Source organism: Liolophura sinensis, chromosome 8 (assembly GCF_032854445.1).
Source record: "Liolophura sinensis isolate JHLJ2023 chromosome 8, CUHK_Ljap_v2, whole genome shotgun sequence".
Lineage (NCBI taxonomy): Eukaryota > Metazoa > Mollusca > Polyplacophora > Chitonida > Chitonidae > Liolophura > Liolophura sinensis.
Genome location: NC_088302.1, coordinates 46,746,936 through 46,768,398, shown reverse-complemented (window position 1 = coordinate 46,768,398; position 21,463 = coordinate 46,746,936). Strand labels below are relative to the sequence as shown.

Here is a 21,463-nt window from a genome sequence, read left to right as displayed (position 1 = left end):
ACAGAGAGTGCCTTTGTAGGCCTGCTTTGAAATACGTAGCGGTATTTGTGAACTTCACAAAAGGCCTATCTTCAAGGATTACAAAGGAAATGTTTACAAGATTTTTAAATGCCGACACAGAAACCTGTAAAACTATATTTAATTTACATGGTGTAGGCCTACTGCTTTGTGTCGACATTTCCAATATGCCAACACGCGACATTTCCAAAAGGCCTACAAGTAAATTAGTTTCTGCTCACAGGCTTTTAAAATTACGTAAGACTGCAGTTTTGACTACCGCTGGCCCCCAATATCACTCTCGCCGTATCCGTTTTAAATAACAAAAATTGTATCGGCACATCTTTTTTTTAAATTACTATTTGTGTGCATTTTTATACACGTTCAGAAGTAAATTTTAAGTTTTGAGGCAGAAAATTAGTAGCCCATCACTGTCTATTACTACTCAAATGAAAATGCCTACACTTTATTTCAATTCAGTTTTTATTTTCAATGCAGATTGACTTTCGCTAACAAGACTTGCTTCCTGTAGGCCTAGGTGATCATTTTTCTTTTTGCCTTTTTTACCAGGTCATCCTTAAGAGATAAATATAAAATTATTTAATGAATTAAGCGCATTTATATACAGGTTAAATGTCAATGATGGTTTAATTTTTCAGAGTTGATAACATAAGAGCTGGGAGTAATATAGCACTAGTTCCAGATTAGAGATACACTTTAAACGGGCTTGACGAAGGGAAGTAACTCATTCACAATTTTATCCAGTCAACAGTGGTACACGTTGGTCTTCCTTTCCGACAGCATGGTGTAATCGAGGACACAAAATACAACCATGCGCTTAGAAAAGTGTTATTTTTGTTCCTCAACAGTTTATCCAGGTCATGGAATTCAATTCGTAAGAAATGATTGCAAGGTAAGGTTAGCATAAAATCGAAATTCGTCGTTATCTGGTAGTTGTAAGCGGACAAGAACAGTTGAAGGAGGTACACGATAGCTGGCTGTGTCTCGAAATATGGTGCCTCAATAACCATACGCCGCATTGATCGAAAAACGGTGACAGTTGTTGAAGTAGTCTGAATTTTGTGACTAGAACTTACAGCAGATATGCTGTTTGGCTTACCACAGATATGGGCGCTACAATGGACTGGTCAGCGCATTATGTAATATGAAATAAGCAAAAGCCTAAGACCATACGAAGCGTGTCGGCCCCCATATACATTGGCCTACATAGGCTAACTGTACTCTCGCAAAACAGAGGCCGTAGCCTTACAGTCTACTAAACTCTGCTGAAACTCCCTGCAACCCTCTGTACGGGGGATCTGGAGACTGTTAATCCACACTGACCGGTGGAAACGAAACTTATAACACCTAGCCGAAAAAGATTGTTTTTATGGTTTCATATCAGAAATCGTTGACTCATTTGAAAAGTTTGAACCACAAGGTTACATGTATGTTAGAAGAGGGATTGCCAGTGCTGGTTGAGTGTAATTTTTTAGCATGAGTTAGGGATTCTGAGGATGGGCTCTGCATGGAGGTCTGAGACTACTGGGCTAACACTACCATACTCTGCAGTGCCGTGAAGCAGAGAGTCTTCACTGTTTCTGTCTTCAACAGTAACTTATACATAAAATATCTTTTCCATGAAGAATATGCATGAGAGACTTTATCTCCGATTCATGCACAGAGCTGTTTGACCGTGAATTTCTCACAAAAAATAACGTCAACTTCTCTATGAATATATTGTAATTTAGTGTTCAGTGGTCAACGTCTTACTTTGCGGTTTATCATGAATAGTAATGAAGACACACCTAAAATTTGTAGCCTTTGTGAAAGCTTTCATCTTGTACGGAGTGCTCATTAGCTAACAATGATTGTGTCAGTGACCACATATATCAGAAAAACGGATGTCCTTTGACGGCCTGAAACCATAAGGTTATGGGGGTGTGTCGTATGGGAAGTAGGCCATGTACAAAGTCTGTGTATTTCTTTCCAATAGCTGTTTCCTTGTATCTGCAATAGTGATACAATAATTATGTTGTGAACATACAGCTGATGCTGTTTTTATCTCAGTACAAAAAAAGAAAAAAAAAGAAAAAGAGAATTGAAAAGAGGCATATTAGTGCTTGTGAATAATAAGTATTGAGTAAAGTATCTGACAAGTGTCACGAGAACCCTTTTCATTCGAAAAAACATCAGTGTTTCCTCTGAAAAGTCCGCTGAAACTAGCATTCAGCATTAGCCAATGGCTGATTTATGTTTGATTTCTTGGAGACTGTCTTACGCCAACTACGGCGAGGAGTCCCAGAGGAAGAAAACACCATTCAAAAGATAAATGGTGATTGCAGGTCATAATGCAGTGAAAATCGGAAGCGTTCAATCCAAAAACATTTTAGAATCTGGAAGAGTTGACTCTTTTTGGTACTTTCACCTTCATGCTTTCAACATGGCAGCCATCATAAAAACCAGAAGTTTGATGGCCATATTTACCTTGCTGATGACGGGTAAATGAAGTAACCTTACACGATGCCCACAGGCCTATCTTTGCTCTGCTCTGTCTTCAGCGTCACTTCATTTGGTATTAGTTGCTGAATAGCTCTCGTAGACAATTGGTAATGTTAAATGGGTATTTGATGGCAAGGGGTACTATTTTGCAACTATACATACCAGTTGCTAAATACGTGATGTCAGTGAGTGTTTGCAGCAAATAGGTACTTTTCAGCGATTAATACATAGACACTTGGTATAGCCAGCATTCTGTATGTTAGTCATCCAATATAGTGGCTGGTGTCAATTTTAATATGGGATGTTAATGGGTGTTTCCTCTAAGTGGGTGTTCTTCGTTCACTAATATATAGACCATTGGTGGATTGAGTTAGGTCTGGAGAGACGTGTAATGTGACGCGCCAATGTAACTATGATGCATACAGAAGTAGGACACTTTTTTCAGTGCTTATGACCGGCCTGGATAGCACAGTTGGTAGAGCGTCCGCTTCGGGACCGGTAGATCCAGGATCAATCCTTGATCGAGTTACGCCTAAGACCTAAAGAGTAAGTTGTAACTTCCTCGCTTGGCGTTCAGCATGAAGGGGATAGTGCAATGACTGGTTGACTGGTATCAGTATAATGGCTTGGGTGGGGCGGCTTACTTGCCTTCGGTAAGTCGTCTCGGTGGAGCAGCACTAAATAAAAGAGCGGTGGAAATCCGTCCTGCAACAAGGAGGCACATTACACGTACATGCACCCTAATGATTCCTTCGTCATCATATGACTGAAAAATTGTTGAGTACGACGTTAAACCCCAAGCACTCACTCACTCAATGCTTAGACCTATATAATTGATGAAAGATTAGCTAAGTACTTTATCACAATATTGTTGACTTAATGAGTAACTGACAAACTGTATATTGTGTTTGTGTGCAGATTTTCAGGTTCTGCAGATCAAAATGTCATAAAGCATTCAAGAAGAAGCGGAATCCCAGGAAAACCAGGTGGACCAAGGCTTTCAGAAAGGCTGCTGGCAAAGACCTCGCTGTGGACCCCTCATTTGAATTTGAGAAACGAAGACATGTACCAGTGAAATATAACAGAGAACTATGGAAGAATACAGGTGGCTTGAGAATGCATATTAAATTTTGCAATATATGGGTTTGTTCAGTTATAAATTTAAAATTTGTTCTTAATACTTTAGGAAATGTTGTTAAAAGAAAAGAGGATCCATGGATATTTCAGCAAAGTACAGGAGTACATTAATTGATTACATAAAGTGTTTTGTGGAACAGACCCATTTCTCTGAACAGCTGTATTTGCTGTGTTGAATCACTTTACTACAAAATAAAATTTAATGTGAATTCATAACATACTTTCTGTTTTGCTGCAAAATATGAATATTTTCTAATGTGATTTTTTTTTTTAAGTTTTGTATTTTTTGTTGTTGTTAGTTACTGCAATGAAGAGAATAGAGGAAATACGAGTCAGAAGACAGAACCAGTACATTATTAACAGGTTCGTAAAATAAGAGTGCCTCATTGTTTGAAGGTTCAGCAGTTGTTCCCTTGATCTACCTGTCTATTACATATGCGGCACAAAGGCCCAGGAGCCTCTCACCTGGGCAATGGCTGCGAGTCCAGCTTATGTTAGCTGGCTCCCCCTCTGGCCATATGTGGAAAGGTCTGGCATTAACCTGCAGATGGTCATGGGCATCTTGTGGGCTCTGCTCAGTTCTTCCCATGATAAAGCTGGCCGCAGTCGTATAAGTGAAATATTCTTGAATATGATGTAAAAGTCCATTCACATAGATTGATAAATAGATATGTACTGCATATATCATACCTAACACTGTGACCTAAACTGTGACTTCTTAACTGCTAGCTAACAAAAATGCACTATGAATGAGTAGAGATTGTACAAAATGTGTGTTTTTCTTATGAGTGAAAAAGTATGTTACTTGAAATAATCGTGTAAAGAACTGTTTTGGGAGAACATCAGCTTCCCATTGCCTTGTTTAAGCTGCATTGAGACTTCGGTACATTCTAAGCACTTTAACGAGAATCATGCCAAATAAGAGGTGTTTTGATCTCTGTCTACACTTGTAGGTTAAAGAAAGGCAAACAGTTACGAAAAGAAGCCGATATCAAGGAGGTTGAGAAAAATATTCATCTCATCAAATCACCAGCAGGTAAGATTGCTACAAATTCATTATAGTTACCTTTATAAATATTTTGTGTTAACATTGGCCATGTGTTTGCTGGTAGTGGTAGGCTTATGATCTTTTTGAGCACACTTCACACGTGAACATTGGCTGTGTGTTAGCTTGTATTCAGTTGATTTGGTATGTAGGATATGCAGCTGTATTTTTATTTATTGCTGGACAAGGCATATGAACGATGTTGATGTGGATGTGTTAATGTCGACTGTGTTTTTGCTTGTTGCGGGAGAAGGCGTATGAACAATGTCAGCACACTATGTGCATGTGTTAACATTGACAATGTTTTTGCTTGTTGTGGGAAAAGGCTTATGAACAATGTCAGCACACTTGGTGCATGTGTTAACATTGACTGTGTTTTTGCTTGTTGCGGGACAAGACGTATGAATGATGTCAGCACACTTGGTGCATGTGTTAACATTGACAGTGTTTTTGCTTGTTGTGGGACAAGGCGTGTGAAAGATGTCAGCACACTTGGTGCATGTGTTAACATTGACAGTTTTTTTGCTTGTTGTGGGACAAGGCGTATAAACGATGTCAGCACATTTGGTGCATGTGTTAACATTGACAGTGTTTTTGCTTGTTGTGGGACAAGACGTATGAATGATGTCAGCACACCTTGTGCATGTGTTAACATTGACAGTGTTTGTACTTGTTGCGGGACAAGGCGTGTGAACGATGTCAGCACACTTGGTGCATGTGTTAACATTGACAGTGTATTTGCTTGTTGAGGGACAAGGCGCATAAACGATGTCAGCACACTTGGTGCATGTGTTAACATTGACAGTGTTTTTGCTTGTTGTGGGACAAGGCGTGTGAACGATGTCAGCACACTTTGTGCATGTGGTAACATTGACAGTGTATTTGCTTGTTGAGGGACAAGGCGTGTGAACGATGTCAGCACACTTGGTGCATGTGGTAACATTGACAGTGTATTTGCTTGTTGAGGGACAAGGCGTATAAACGATGTCAGCACACTTGGTGCATGTGTTAACATTGACTGTGTTTTTACTTGTTGCGGGACAAGGCGTATGAACGATGTCAGCACACTTGGTGCATGTGTTAACATTGACTGTGTTTTTACTTGTTGCGGGACAAAGCATATGAACGATGTCAGCACACTTGGTGCATGTGTTAACATTGACAGTGTATTTGCTTGTTGAGGGACAAGGCGTGTGAACGATGTCAGCACACTTGGTGCATGTGTAAACATTGACAGTGTTTTTGCTTGTTGTGGGACAAGGCGTACGAATGATGTCCGCACACTTTGCTGCATGTGTAAACATTGACAGTGTTTTTGCTTGTTGTGGGACAAGGCATATGAATGATGTCAGCACACTTTGTGCATGTGTTAACATTGACAGTGTTTTTGCTTGTTGCGGGACAAGACGTATGAATGATGTCAGCACACTTGGTGCATGTGTAAACATTGACAGTGTTTTTGCTTGTTGTGAGACAAGTCGTACGAATGATGTCAGCACACTTTGCTGCATGTGTTAACATTGACAGTGTTTTTGCTTGTTGTGGGACAAGTCGTACGAATGATGTCAGCACACTTTGTGCATGTGTTAACATTGACAGTGTTTTTGCTTGTTGTGAGACAAGTCGTACGAATGATGTCAGCACACTTTGTGCATGTGTTTACATTGACAGTGTTTGTTCTTGATGCGGTACAAGTCGTATGAACGATGTCAGCACACTTGGTGCATGTGTAAACATTGACAGTGTTTTTGCTTGTTGTGGGACAAGTCGTACGAATGATGTCAGCACACTTGGTGCACGTGTTAACATTGACAGTGTTTTTGCTTGTTGTGAGACAAGTCGTACGAATGATGTCGGCACACTTGGTGCATGTGTAAACATTGACTGTGTTTGTACTTGATGCGGTACAAGGCGTATGAACGATGTCAGCACACTTGGTGCATGTGTAAACATTGACTGTGTTTGTACTTGATGCGGTACAAGGCGTATGAATGATGTCAGCACACTTGGTGCATGTGTAAACATTGACTGTGTTTGTACTTGATGCGGTACAAGGCGGATGAGCGATGTCATCGTACTTTGTGCATGTGTTAATGTTGACTGTGTTTTTGCTTGTAGCTGGACAGAGAAAGCTGGAGAAGAAGATGGTCCAAGTCATTGAAGAGCATGACGATGATAACATGGAAGAGAACTAAGGATACCAGCCAGCTATGCACAGATTTCTAGCAAAGGTTTTAAAGGAGGCAACAGCAAATCCTGAATTTTGTTTTTAGTGAATTGTCTCTACCGGACTGCTCCCTCACTTCGTGTATCCATTCACCTCACATGAAATTGTGAGCAGTGTTCTCCAGACTCTTTCACTCCTTCTCTAAATGTAATGTTGAGAAGCATTGGTTAATCAGCCGTGTCTGCAAAACTCTGCTCAGTTGGGTGAAAAACAGACTACATCGACTGTAGAAATGAATGGCCTGCATTTAAGATTAAAGTTTTCATTTGGTGGTGAGAAATCAAGAAAACAGATCAAAATGCCGTTTTTAGGCAATCTACTAAGTAGTCTCCAGTGGAAAGTAAACTTTAAAAAGTTGCTGCCTTATCGTTTTACGTACGTTTAGAGACTGTTATCACTGTAATGTAACTACTCAGTGGAATTAACCATCTGTTGGTACTCGGTTTGCTCTAAGGGGATCAGACTGATTACAGTCAGCTTAACGTCTGGTATCACTATGATGAGATCTGGTACTGTATGTCAAACCAGTATTTATATGTAGATGTAAGACTCACGAACTCCTCTCAGTTACATCTGTCCCTCTCCTGAATAAGCAAGTTTGTCTGTACAAGTGTGTATGTATTGCCAAAAATATGCTATATTCATTTCTCCCAACTGTTCAAGAATTGTACTGTCTGTCCCACGGATTTTCTGAATTTGTTGAAATCGTATAACAGAAGAGCTCAAGTAAGACATTGCAAAATTGATTGTATCGATCTTTAGTTTCGCTGATAAGGTTAATGGTTGGAGGCTCAGTATTAGGGCCTTATTTTGTCTGGTGGTTAAATTTACGATAAATACATCAACTTTATTACTGTGTGGGTTTAGCAGAAAATGGAATGTGTATAAATAGCAGGCATCGTTAACAATTCCATCGCCATTTTCGACACAGAAAAGTGTGGACATTTTGACGGACACCAACCTGGTATTAAAGTAGCCATGCTTACGTTTAGTCTCTTGTGTGCTTTCTGTTTTTTGAGTACTTGTACATGTATATGAGATTTTTGGCAAAAACAATCGACCAGCGCACGTTGCTGGTATTTTAGAAAAGCTCAAAGGGTTACCTTTCACAAAATATCAGCTTCACCTGGATAGGTGTTTCCGTTTAAAAATGATTCCTAAAGTACTTAAACTTTACAAAGCGGGTCACATAAGTTTTTTTTCAAACTTCAGAAACATTTCCAACTCGATAACACTAACCATTGTAAGTAGTGTAGGCAAGATTCTTGTATTGACTGGAAGGCGGTAATTTGATCTACATATATGTACGGTAAATACTGAAAATTAGATTTGAATAGCGAGAATAGATTTTGAGCCAAAAATCTGTGGCATAGGTTTTAATCAGATGTTGGAATATCATCGGTTATGTCCTGAAATCATAGAATGAATGATTATGGCTTAACGCCACATCGGCAATATTTCAGCCATATCGTGGCGACTGAAAATCATAGAGAAAACGCATGTATTTGCTGGCATGTTTTAGTCACTGACCTGTTAAACCTGTGGAGTAAGTTATGCTATGCATATAACATTATAACATTATTCTAGTCCTGTGTTAGAATGAGACGGTTAAAGCGTTGGGTCACAAAGGCCGTCAGGGCACTGACAAACGCTGAAACGTGTTCCAGTCCAGCTCTTTGTCCAGTCGGCTGTACAAAGTCAGAAACTTTGCCAGGTTTTTGACCAAGGGCAGTGATTTACGTCGACCGGTCTGGTGTCAAGCACCGGGCTAAAAGACGAATGAAATAGTGAAAACTTTCCTCTGATATCTATACCAGTAAACCTTTTAACTGGTGGGAAACGTTCTTGTGCATGTTGAATGTTTAACACCGGGTAAAAATAGGAAGTAAACTCAAGAATGGAATGTGATCCTTTAATAGTGGGTGCCTCTCCTCATTCCGAGTTGCACATAATATTGACAGGCATGCAGTTTGTTCTCAACTTCTCTGTGTTTCCAACTCGTGAGTTCAAATCAGGAAATTGCGCCGAAGGAGTGAAGACGTGTCTGGTAATTGTATTACGAGTATGTTCTGTTCGTCGTTTCATTCTCCAGAGCTAGATTCTGGTTGTCGCTGTTTTGTAAAATTGACGTCATAATACTATAAAATATGTGACCAAGGAAAAGCAAACACGGACACAACGTCCAGACAAACTATAGGCTATTTTAAAACTAGCTGGCTTTCTGTATTATGAATTTACTGGGAGTTACCGTCACAATGTCATTAGGATTTGATTGATCGCTGATATACAAGCTCCCATATAAAAATTATGAAGTTAATCTTTATCAGTGAAACGAGTTAAAAACTTAAATCTCCGGGAAGGCAGATAAAGCCTTATGAGTACATACTGTATACACTCAATGACCGAAACATATATGGAGCGATATCGATCATTTGAGTCCATGAGCGGATTACATTACAGAGTTCTAAACACACTATCTGAACGGTCCACTTTCAATATATGTTATGTGACATTGCAGGGAGTTCGCATCTGGTGCCTTCTATCCGATGATTCAGGCTCAGGTGGTTAGCGCGCTAGACCCAGAAGTCTCTCACCAATGCGGTCGCTGTGAGTTCCAAGTCCAGCTTCCTCTCCGGCCGTAAGTGGGAAGGTCTGGCAGCAACCTGCCGATGGTCGCGGGCTTCCCCCGGGCTCTGCCCGGTTTCCTCTCACCATAATGCTGTCCGCCTTCGTATAAGTAAAATATTCTTGAGTTCGGCCTAAAACACCAATCAAATAAATAAGTAAATAAGTGCGATGAATATGACGTCCCTGCTAAACTGAGACACCGGACAGTAAGTTGACCTATAACTATGTATTAAAAAAAAAATAATTAAAAAGTATGACAAATCAACCGAAAAATAGAAATACATCTATTGATAAAACCCCGATATTCGAATACAAAGGCAGATTTATGGTTTTTCAACTTGGATAACTAACCACACAATCAAACCATAGATCAATGGAAAAAACAAGAATCCATAAATGTATTCCAATTTTAACAACCTGTTGTGAAATACCGTGCATGAATTTCACCCTCTGGTAATATATCGGCGCAAGTGCTAACCAGCTGTAATAAACTTAGATTGCGGGTCAGTGTATGATACACATGTGTACCCGTGACGGACTTAGATCTCGCATGTTCATACCTGGATTTAAAAAGGGGCGTGAACAGGTAGCAGACAGGTGTTTAGGTATTAGGCTTCTGATCTATACACTGGATGCTAATAGGGTGCTATTGTACGGACGTTGGATTTAGAGTGCGACTTGACACGTAAGACACTGCTCTTTAGCTGAGTGATTTGTCGATATACGAGGATCGGACCTAGAGATGTTTGCCGGAAACAGCAAGTGAAACAGGTAGGCGACGACGTAAAAACTTACCTGTGATTTGATTTACTGACGCACATTTATGCAGGTTTGCATGCTTGTATGTCCCAAACTCCTTTCAAAAGTCCAGTACCGCTGGTGTCATGTGGACATGAAAGCTGAAAGAACTGTTAAATATGCTGTATCTATTTGAACGTGTATATTTTTAATCGGAAAGGAAGTCGGTCTACACGTAGGTTAGTATACCTGCACTCAATAACCTTGCTATGCCAGACAGAAGGTCATGCATAGAGGCCGGCGTGTAAGTTTATATTTGTCACAAATCAGAAATAGTCAAAATTGACACTAAATTCTTAGTCATATTTCGCATTAACAAACATTGTATGTATGGTCATAATGTGGTGCATTGTTTACGTATATAACTGAATTCTTTGTCATGTATGATTAACAAATACATAATGTATATGTATGACACTAAGTTGTTAGTCATACGTGACAATAAGGAGCCCTATAGGTTCATGTTTTCGTAATTCTATGTGACATGAACAGAATCCTCAGTGTTTACGTATGCTATGGCCGACCCTTCATGGTTTACGAGTGTCAGACATGACACTTAGGATAAATTCATAGTCGTATTCATATGTTAGTATGCTCAGGGAAACCAGTGTGTAAATATCGGTGTGTACCACTTAATCAGTAACCCCGACGGGTGTTGAATGTTCCACACTAGTCTTACCAGGCGCATAACCTCTGCATACTGGCTGATCGCGCGAGTTGTTTAGATGGGCGTTACCACACCAGTCGCCCCTTACTAGTTAGCCGATCACATCGCGGGTTCGATTTCCGCTCTTGCCAGTGAGGCTGGGCTGCTTTAAGTCAGGGGTTTATCAATTACCTAGCAAAGGAAGCGGTTCATCTCACAATGCCCGGTTTCCTGCACTCATATACAAGACCGTGTAATATCGGTAACAAATTTTTGTAAATAAATTTAATAACTGTACATGTAATGTACCGGTATGTAATTCATACTTTCATTGTTTTCATCTTCAACTCGTATGAATACGACGGGGATATGTTGACTATGTACTCTACCGACTACGACCAAGTCAGACTTGTTTAAGTAAACAATACAGTAAACATAGATAAATATAATTTATTTGTCCATTGCTTACAGCTGTAAGTAGTGCATCGGGTTTTATAAGTGATAGTATAGGATTGCATAATATGCAAGACGGTGCATTTTACATTGTGTTGTTGTCTTACAGTACCAGTTTGTTCTGTTAATGGTATTGTCTAGACTGACTGATGCTGAATATGTGAGTATGATCATAAAAAAGGACTGTGCATAAGTACAAACCTCTCCGACAATACCTTTCTTTATAGTCTGGGAAGACCACCGTACCGCAAATACTTAAACGTATACTCGTTGATAAAACTGTCAAGGAAAACTCACACGACTAGATACGCAAGACAAAGAATGTGAAACTACGGATATTCTGCATAAATATGTATACATGATAAAAGAAATAATAATGAAATAGTGCTAACCCTAGCTCTTAACATATCATTACAGGTGACAAAATACACCTGAACATGTTATATAGATCATATAACATCCCAGTGAACTGGCCAACTGCATCGACATATTTGGGTCGAACCTTACCCGCCTGAGACAATTAGGTTCCAAACTGAGAATTCTGATGTCCCCTTTATAATGCTTCTCTATTCACGTTGTTTTGTTTGAAAAATATTCAATAATTTAAATGTATTGTCGGTCTATGTCCAAACCGTTTGTTTTTGAATATATACTTCATTTGACAGTCCTTACTTGTTTTTAATAACAGGGAAAATGTCCCGCCGGGACCATCACGAATTGTTGCGACAAAACACTACAGACACGGCTCCTCTTTCATCTATTCCCTCAAGCAGGGACCCCGTCAACACCAAACCAACTGGTACCAGGAAGTTCGTAGGACGCAAAAATGTCGTGAGTGAAATTATTCCCAATCGTCCAGTTATATTCCCTCATGAGAGTATCTCCAACAAAATTTGGTGGATATGTTCCATTGTAATTCCTGCTTTATTGCATATGATTTTTGCAGATGTGTGATTCACAATGGATTGAACGGAAAAATATTCAGTGCAGGAAATGTGTGCGATTTGTACCCACCAAAACAGATAAAGGCGGGTAAGAAACTCGTTTGGGAGATTCATGTTGAATTAATTGTTAGAAGAAATCAGGCGTATTTCTGCTTTTTAAAACCCCTAATATGCGTTTTGAAGTGTCCATTATACTCCGAACTCGTTAATGCAACGCCAGTATATATGTATTCTTCTCTGGTATGTTTTAATTTAGGTATAAACGTTCAATAAATAAGTTACAAATATATCAGACAGAGAACAATCAACAGAATTAAGAATGTAACCGTCACTGCACTCAAAAACAAAAGATAGGCGATGAAGTATGTGGGTACTTGTCAGTGTGCGGTTTACGAGTACCAGTATACTACTATATAAGTATATTCACATAAGTATAAGGTGTCATTTTTGGCTAAATATACACCCTTACCAAAAACGGTAAATTACAGACTTGAAAGTTTAATATCACACATTGATTGTTTTGTTCCTTTCACTCTCCATCGTCATGCTTAATAGCTATGCTAATATTTTGGTTATTTAATATGTGCTTTGCGTTCTCATTCTGAGCATGTTGAATTCTACCCATGATCCCTCTGCCTTGTTTAGGAAAGAGAAGGTGATATGTGGATGTGGGTACCACAAGTCAGACCACAGTCTTGCGTTCTTATCTCCCCCTGACGTGCCTCCGTCCGAATGGAACCAAAAATACGACACCGAAACGGTTCCCACCGATTCTTTTGGAGAGATAGAATTTGTGGGTTATGGACAAAGGAGAGCAAAGGTATAATCTAATCTCGCAAGCCCCTGTAAACTATAGACCCTACTGTGCTCTTGCAGATACACTGAAAGTTTGCCTTGAGAATCTGAAATTAAGAAGATTGATAATTTATCATAAAGAAACAAAGACACGGTAAGCCATGCCAAAACATATGCAACGTGTTAATGTTTCATGCATGATACAGTGTTTGTCTATGCACGTTTGGAAGCTCACTTTGGGGTAATTAACTGAATCTATTGTCAGTCAGATGTAATTTCTATATATATCGTGTATATGTGTACGCATGATTCAGCTGAAATATTCTGGATATCAGAGCTAACCCAGTGTGTACTGTAGAAGTATATCTTACTATAAATACGGAAGAAACTTTAAACTTTCGGAAGAAACAAAATTCTTTTATAGTTCCATCCGTCACAGATTTTGTTTTTAAGATGTACGTTAGATTCGGCTTTCTATTATCTGGGCAGTATATTCGGGTTGACGTGGAGACTAGCGCTGACGTCATGTGGGAACTGATGACGCGGGTGTGGGGTCTTACTCCGCCGAATCTCGTCATTTCCGTGACTGGCGGGGCCAAAAACTTTCATATGACCCCGAGATTAAAGGATGTCTTCCGGAAGGGCCTGGTCAAAGCAGCAATAAGCACAGGTATTGGTGGTAGTTGCCTATCTTATTTCGCCATATATATGGCTCGTTGGATGTTGTTCGGTTTTTCATTTTTTTAGAGAAGTTGAACCGATGGTTAATCTTTTATAATCCACAAGCTAAAAATTGAAAATTTCAGAGTTGTCAGCCAGTGGATTGGCTAGGATATATTTTGTATTGGCAATAATATGAAGGCTGGGAAAGTGATGGCCATAACTATCAGATAAATGGACTTAAATCTAAGTTGAGGAACAACGTCGTGTAAGTCTATATGAAACATTTGCCTAAATGAGGATCTGGCAGGTGAAGATCTTTTGGTTGCTTTGTTAAAGTTTACATAAGTATTGATATAACTTTGATATATTTTATAATTGATAAAAACCTAAATGAGTGAGTGCTTGGGGTTTAACGTTAAAAGAAACCCTAAATGAAGATTTGTCCCAATGTTAAACCGATGATAACTTGAATGAATGAATGATTTATTGATGTATTCAGATATATATTTTTAGTTGCTGATGTGAACAAACTGTGTATTCTTTCATTGAGATTGGGTGTATAAAATGTTATCTTTTTGTTTTGTGTTTACAATTCCTTATGTTCGGTTTCTTAGGAATAAGATGTTACAGTGTGTTTCTTTCAACCTATCCCCTATATTCAGCTTTATGTAAAATCCCTCATATTCACTATCAAACTTGCCTTTAGTCAATGACACCTTTAACGACAACATCTACAACCTATGATATGTTGGATGTCCATATTATTACAAAGGAAAAGTAAGTTAAAATACTAAAAAAATAGCAGTACCTTTCCAAAGAAGGTATACAGAAGCACGTATATATCGAGTACCGTAATTCTATATTATTCTCTCAAAGAAATTGACCATGTGATCTCCGACATTTTGTTTTTCTGACAGAGGCGTGGATAACGTCGAGTGGTACTAACGCCGGAGTGATGAAGTACGTGGGTGAGGCAGTTCGGGACCTGGTGATGGGACAGGCTTTACAAGCTCGAGTTGTCGCTCTCGGCATAGCCCCCTGGGGATGTGTTCAAAACAAGCAGGCCCTCGTGCAGAAAGGGGTGAGTTTGTCTGGATGGAAAAGTAAGGATGTGGTCTGACGATCAGGATTGTGTCTATATCGGCGCTTTCTGTCTTACTTAAAAACATGCATTGGATCTATGCATCAAAGGAGACATTCAAGCACCAGCCGTCAACCAAAATGGACGTTCCATGTCAATAATCGTAAATCCCATAACACAAACAACCAAAGAACAAAGAAAGCATATAAAGAATTACTTTAAGACGAATACATGGAAGGAGAATCAGGACAACGATTTTTGGATGGTAAAGGGGATCAGAATGTCGATTGTTTCTAAACATCACAAAACGGCAATGTTTTTGACATTATATTCGTTTTATGACTCTTTGTTGTCAATTTAAGAAGTCCTTGTATCGATTCAGGAGTCAAAACCATTCAAATTTGAAAACGACAGAGTTATGTAAAAATACCAGGAACTCTTTTATTTAAAAGTGAAACATGCCTAAGGTTTTCTGGCAAATTACCCTGCAAGAAAAAGTCTGGAAATAAGCAGTAATACATGGTGCAGGACAAAACTGCTTTCTTTAAAAATGTCAATAGATCTAAGATTGCCATTCTGTCTTGTATGGGGGCCAAATTAACATTTAATCGAGAATTATCGACATCATTAATTCATCTATTGATATCAATAAAAGAATTACTGATATCGATAAACATTTATCGATATCAATAAATATTTATCGATATCGACGAATGAATTATCGATATCGATTATTCATTTATCGATATTGATTATTCATTTATCGATATCAATAATTCATCAATCGATATCGATAATTGTGTCATTTATCGATACATGAATTCGCGATATCGATAAATGAATTAACGGTATCGGTAAATGAATTAGCGACATCGATAAATGAATTAGCGATATCGATAAATAGTGTTTCCGGTTTATTTTCAATGGAAATGACTGTTCCCCCTACGTTGTTACGCTAGATAAAACAGAGGCTTATTTATGATTCAACTGATATTGATATATTACATTTACACTACCTTTGTGCGATCAACCGTTTTCGACATAAAGCTCCATTAGCAAACTCCAGTAACAAGATGAATTTATTTATTTATTTGTTTATTTATTTATTTGCTCAAGCATATTTCACACATACATTTGCGGCCAATGGATTATTACACATTTACACGAGCAGAAATTTCTTTTCTACTGCTTAAACACACTTCTAGTTTATTTCTCTTTCTAAACCATAAACTGATAATTTACACTATATTAGCCGAAGGATTACACGTACTTTACCAGTAAAGTTTTGTTGAGAAATGTATATAATGGCGCAATGGTGCTGACTGGCTTACCTTTGCTAGCATTACTTCAATGCAGTGCAGTCTCCACGCCGACCATTTCTGTAATGCCTACATTTGATGATAATGGTGCAGATCGTAAACGGGCCTGTATCTCGCCTTGAAGATCACGGAGTGCCATGTTCAGTGAATTCACAGTGTCTGTTGACAACGCTTAGCTTATTCGTGTCAAGTTTTCCAAAACCTGGGACATTCTATTGTTTAAGTTATCCAGATTACCATATCTTGTTGTAGTGTTCTTTCACCTCGAGTAATTGTGTTGTTTAGGACACGCAATACATCGTCCACATCCGAAACACCCGCCGTTTGAACTAATGCAAACAACGCCAAAATCTCGCGAGATGTTAGAAGGGAGCTATTATTATCATGCGACTAATGTCCCTGATTTATCGATATCGATAAATAGCCATATTTATCGATATCTATAAATGAATTATCGATATCGATAAATGAATTATCGATATCGATAAATAAATTAACGATATCGATAAATAAATTAACGATATCGATAATTCATTTATCAATATCGCTAATAAATTAGCGATATCGATAATATATTTATCGATATCGGTAATTCTCGATTAAATGCTAATTTGGCCCCTCATAGTCCTGCACCAGATTAAACGTTACTTGAAGACTTTCAAGTAACTTTAGAGAGGAAACTTTAATTTGGTTGACTGTCTCGGTCTCAGGGTACAGCCCCGTACAGAATCAGTGACGAGCGCGTGTCAGGAGAGACTCATCTGGATTCGAACCACTCTCACTTCATCCTTGTGGACAACGGCACTCAGCACAAGTTTGCTGTGGAGATCCCCTTCAGGGCTAAGCTGGAGAAAACCATCTCCGAGAGAAGCGCCTCACGAGCAGGTCAGTAAGATTTGAACAACAGTTTAAGCCCTAAATAGAATTATCTACTGATCTGCTCTTGTCACAGACAAGTGGCTTTCATTTATTTACGCACATGAAAATAAAAAAGGTCAACGTCAGATTTAAAAGAGCTTCTGCTGTAATTTGACACACGTTTGGTGTATCCGGTCAGTATCATTTAATATTTATTAATTTATTTAATTGATGTTTTATGCCATACTTAAGAATATTTCACTTATACCACGGCGGCCTGCATTAGGGTGGGAGGAAACCGTGCAGAGCCCGGCGGAAACCCACGACCATCCGTAGGTTCATTACGCTGCGCTAGCGCGCTAACCTATTGAGCCACAGAGGCCCCAGTATTATTTCATAAAATAGCTGGTAAAGAAACTCCTCTTTCTGTATCATGATAAAGATACATTAACCGCTCATACATGTGCCTAAAATACAGAGCAAATCGGTCCGCATACTTTCAAGAAAAGAACTGCGTAACAGATTATTTTTTTACTTTGTACTTTTCGTTTTGGGACCAGAGTGTTCAGCTTACGACCTAGAAACTTGAACCAATCAGGTAAGCGATTATTTTTCCAGCTGACCGAGATAAGGTTCCCATCATCCTGGTCGTGGTGGAGGGTGGCCCCGGAACGTTACAGACCGTGTATAGATCCATACAAGAGAGGACACCAGCCGTCATCATTGGGGTACAGTCCAAAGTTTCTAACTTTCAGGAAAAAGTACCAAAGATGTTGCCATGACATAAAGGTTTTCCCTTCAGCCTATTTAATACAGTTTCTTGGGGAGATACATTTATTCTATTTATTTATTTATTTGATTGGAGTTTTACGCCGTACTCAAGAATATTTCACCTATACTGCAGCGGCTAGTATTATGGTGGAAGGAAACCGGACAGAGCGCGAAATCCAGGCAATCTGCAGCTTACTGACAAACCTACCTGCGTACGACTGGAGAGGAAGCTAGCCTGAACTTGACATTGACTCACAGTGATCGCTTTGGTGAGAAGCTACTGAGTCATTGTGTTCTCCTTAGCCTGCTAACCACTAGATTACAAAGATCACAGTCTTATGGCTTATGTATTATTTTAACAAAGGAATGTCAGATTCTATGCTTTCCATTGATCTGGAAATTTTTAGGATTTTTATCTCCTTATTTTGGTATACGTGTTCATGGAAAAATCCAGACTGGAAAGAACCACCTCATAAGCAATAGCCCGAATGCTGTTCTTATGCTTGAGGTGTCTTCCCTTTGTTACTGATACACGCCTTTTCTATGATCTTTGTCACAGGGTTCGGGTCGAGCCGCCAACATCCTAGCATATGCCATCCAGAACTGCTATGAGCACGTGTTCGAAGAGTCGCGTCAGCAAGGAGAGAAAATACTCAAGTACGTGCTGACAATGTAGCTCCACGATATATAGGTGCTAGGCATTGACAAAATACATGTACCTTTTATTGCTTACCTAGCGTGGAATTACTTCCTGTCTTTACATATAAGAAATGGATTTGTCTTCACAAGTTAAACTGTATTCTGAGGAAGTATTTGTTACAGGCATTCATGTAACTGAGAAAACAGTTAAAGTGTACAATATTTACATTCCCTAATCCCACTCCTAGTAAGGTAATACTGTTTTCCGTGTTCTAACGTCAATGACATAACTTGCCAATTTTATGCCAGTAAGGATAACCCATGACTTTGCAGTCCAGTGAATGAAAATTTACCAAATTTCCGTTTGTCAGTAAAGTTTTAGTGATGAACTCCCACGTTGAAGGGGAAATGAAGAAAATGCTGAGTGAAGAATTCAACGAGAGTTCGGAGAAGAGGCTGAATCAGTGGATAGAGTGGGTCAAACGTTGTCTGCAATTTCCGGATCTACTCTCCGTGTACCAGCTCGACTCCGATCAGTCGGCTAAAGACATCGACCTGGTCATGTTACAGGCACTGTTAAAGGGTGAGCAGAAATATTACCTCAGAAGGCTATGTGCTTTTCCCTACTACAAAATCACCCCCGTTTAAACCTGAAAAGAGCCCGCGTCGAGCTTGGTGCAGACTGGTTTCATTCCGTCATAACACTGACTGTAGATTCTATCCTATATTCGTACTTTATTCGTACGAATGTCTGTATCGACTTACAGATACAATAATATTAAGACATACAGACTTTCCTCACGTGAATACCTAAATATAAATGTTCGTTGTCTTTAGTACTTTTTGGTCTGTAATATTTAATCACTAAATCTTTAAAAAAAGGCTGATAGTTTAGTATGCTGTCTACCCGAGGAAACTATAAATGAATGTATCAATAATCACACTATACATTTATTCAAACCTAATACATAAAAGGTTCTTTGTTTTCAGCAAACCACGAACAAGTGATGGAACAACTGAAACTTGCACTGATCTGGGACCGCGTGGACATAGCTAAAAGTGAAATTTTCACAGAGGACCGGAACTTTAAGGTAACCATCTCCTTTATGAGACTGTGTTTATAATAAAGAACATGAAGAAAGCAAAGGGTAAAATCTTCCCGCAGGACCGCAGATTTGAGGTAAGCATGTACACGATCAACCAGTGTTATAACGAAGAACGGGAACAACGCATTGCTAAGAGTGACCCGAGCTTTAAGGTAACGGTGTGCTTTATCAACCAGTGTTTATGACGAACAATGTGAACCAAACGTAGAATGATATCTTCATTGAAGTCTTAAGGTAAGCATGTACACGATCAACCGATGCTTATAATGAAGAACGTGAACAACGTACTTTATAAACCAGTGTTGATGACAAATATCGCGAAGAAAGCGAAACACCTCCACAGAAGACAGGTACTTTGAGGCAACCATGTACCTCACCAACCAGTATTTGTCACGAAAAACATCTCCATGCAGTAGTTCAGATTTAAAAGTGGCTATTTCATGTGTGAGCTAACCCTGTCAGTCTTTATAAAGAAGGGGTGAGAGATAAACGACTGTGGTACACACAACTGTAACAAAATTGAACACGTACACGTTTGTTCACGAGAAACACACAGCAAATACTCATGCTTTTACTCAAGTACACAGATTGCGTACCTATGGTACACTAAAGGTGTGGATATTCAATTTTGTTACAGCTTTGCAACCGTTGTGTGACAACTGTGGTACACAGTCGGTTTTAGAGAATAGCAAAGGGTATCATAGAAGATCGTGATTTTAAGGTAATGCTAAGCATCTGTGTAACCAAAACATTAAACATTAGAGTGACCATTGCTTGTGACTATGACATATCGAAACGACTTGACCAAAATGGAGATATTGCCGTAAAACCATATCGTTGAGGTAGAAAGCGTATGTTGTACATCAATGGAACTGAAGAATAGCCATTTCATAGCCCTTTAATTAAACATTCTTGTCAGTCTCGGCTCCATCTCGCCTCTGGATATTGTATCATATTTATGTCCCATACACTTTCAGGCAGGTAGCCTAGATGACATCATGTTCTCTGCCATTGTGCTCAACCGTGTTCACTTCGTCAAGCTGTTCCTTGAGAATGGGGTCTGTTTGCGAGATTTTCTGACCGTCGAGAGTCTACTGCGACTCTACCAGGCTGTGAGTTTCATTACTTATGCTTTTTGCTGTTTTCTTTGACTTAAATCTTAGTCCACATACGTACCGTTTTACTTCTATATAAAGTAATAAAGTTATATGACTGAAATAATGTTGAAAGCGTAGAAAAATCGTACACAACCATCCCAACTTACTTCCTCCATCAACGTTCACTAGCATTCCCACCAAAAACCTGTTCGTCATTTGGAATCTAACCGTTAAACATCGTGGAATTTTAGTAATGATGGAATTATGGAATATCCTGGAATTTTAGTAATGATGGAATTATGGAATATCCTGGAATTTTAGCAATGATGGAATTATGGAATATCCTGGAATTTTAGCAATGATGGAATCTTGAAACATCCTGGAACTTTAGCAATGATGGAATCAACGAATATCAAGGATTTCTGTATGCACCGGGCGGTAACGAAATTTTGCATGATTGGTATACAGTGCTTACTGTGAATTATTCTCCCATTCCTCAGACACAGTAATCATGAACACTGTCGGTTTGTGGTTTTAATTGTTTTTGTTCTTAAATGGCAAACGTTGTGTTAGTTGTGTAACTCTTTCTCATAGTACTATTACATGTTTAAAGGCACCGAGGAAATCCATTTTGTACGAACATTTGAAGAAAGGAAGAAAGAATAAAAGCCGGGTAGGTTTAAGAAAAAAAAAACATAAGTCTTACTTTGTATCTTAATTATCCCTATAATGTTCTTTCTGTCTCATCCATTTTCTT

General features: G+C 38.9%; 2 protein-coding genes across 2 annotated transcripts in view; both read left to right on the top strand.

Moving 5' to 3' along the window:
- Positions 1-776: 776 nt before the first annotated feature.
- On the top strand, positions 777-7,899 carry LOC135473087 (probable ribosome biogenesis protein RLP24). The gene is made up of 5 exons (XM_064752898.1): positions 777-910; positions 3,418-3,604; positions 3,936-3,999; positions 4,590-4,672; positions 6,800-7,899. Exons 1-5 carry the CDS (start codon positions 830-832, stop codon positions 6,874-6,876), a joined length of 492 nt encoding a protein of 163 aa, XP_064608968.1. The 5' UTR covers positions 777-829; the 3' UTR covers positions 6,877-7,899.
- A 2,302-nt stretch (positions 7,900-10,201) lies between these two features.
- LOC135473605 (transient receptor potential cation channel subfamily M member-like 2) overlaps positions 10,202-21,463 on the top strand; it is a 29,911-nt gene continuing 18,649 nt past the window's right edge. The window contains exons 1-13 of the mRNA XM_064753465.1: positions 10,202-10,307; positions 12,122-12,264; positions 12,380-12,465; positions 13,023-13,197; positions 13,662-13,842; positions 14,753-14,916; positions 16,946-17,120; positions 17,712-17,821; positions 18,424-18,521; positions 18,875-19,086; positions 19,494-19,594; positions 20,587-20,721; positions 21,320-21,379. Coding sequence (XP_064609535.1) covers positions 12,127-12,264; positions 12,380-12,465; positions 13,023-13,197; positions 13,662-13,842; positions 14,753-14,916; positions 16,946-17,120; positions 17,712-17,821; positions 18,424-18,521; positions 18,875-19,086; positions 19,494-19,594; positions 20,587-20,721; positions 21,320-21,379 — 1,635 coding nt within the window. The 5' untranslated portion in view covers positions 10,202-10,307; positions 12,122-12,126. The remainder of the gene's footprint in view (positions 10,308-12,121; positions 12,265-12,379; positions 12,466-13,022; positions 13,198-13,661; positions 13,843-14,752; positions 14,917-16,945; positions 17,121-17,711; positions 17,822-18,423; positions 18,522-18,874; positions 19,087-19,493; positions 19,595-20,586; positions 20,722-21,319; positions 21,380-21,463) is intronic.

Bases quoted from the DNA above. Each gene is read 5' to 3' on its own strand.
- LOC135473087 (XM_064752898.1), top strand. From the start codon at position 830: ATGCGCTTAGAAAAGTGTTATTTTTGTTCCTCAACAGTTTATCCAGGT. The intron at 911-3,417 runs GTAAGGTTAGCA...GTTTGTGTGCAG, and splicing joins TCGTAAGAAATGATTGCAAG to ATTTTCAGGTTCTGCAGATC. The intron at 4,673-6,799 runs GTAAGATTGCTA...TTTTGCTTGTAG, and splicing joins TCTCATCAAATCACCAGCAG to CTGGACAGAGAAAGCTGGAG.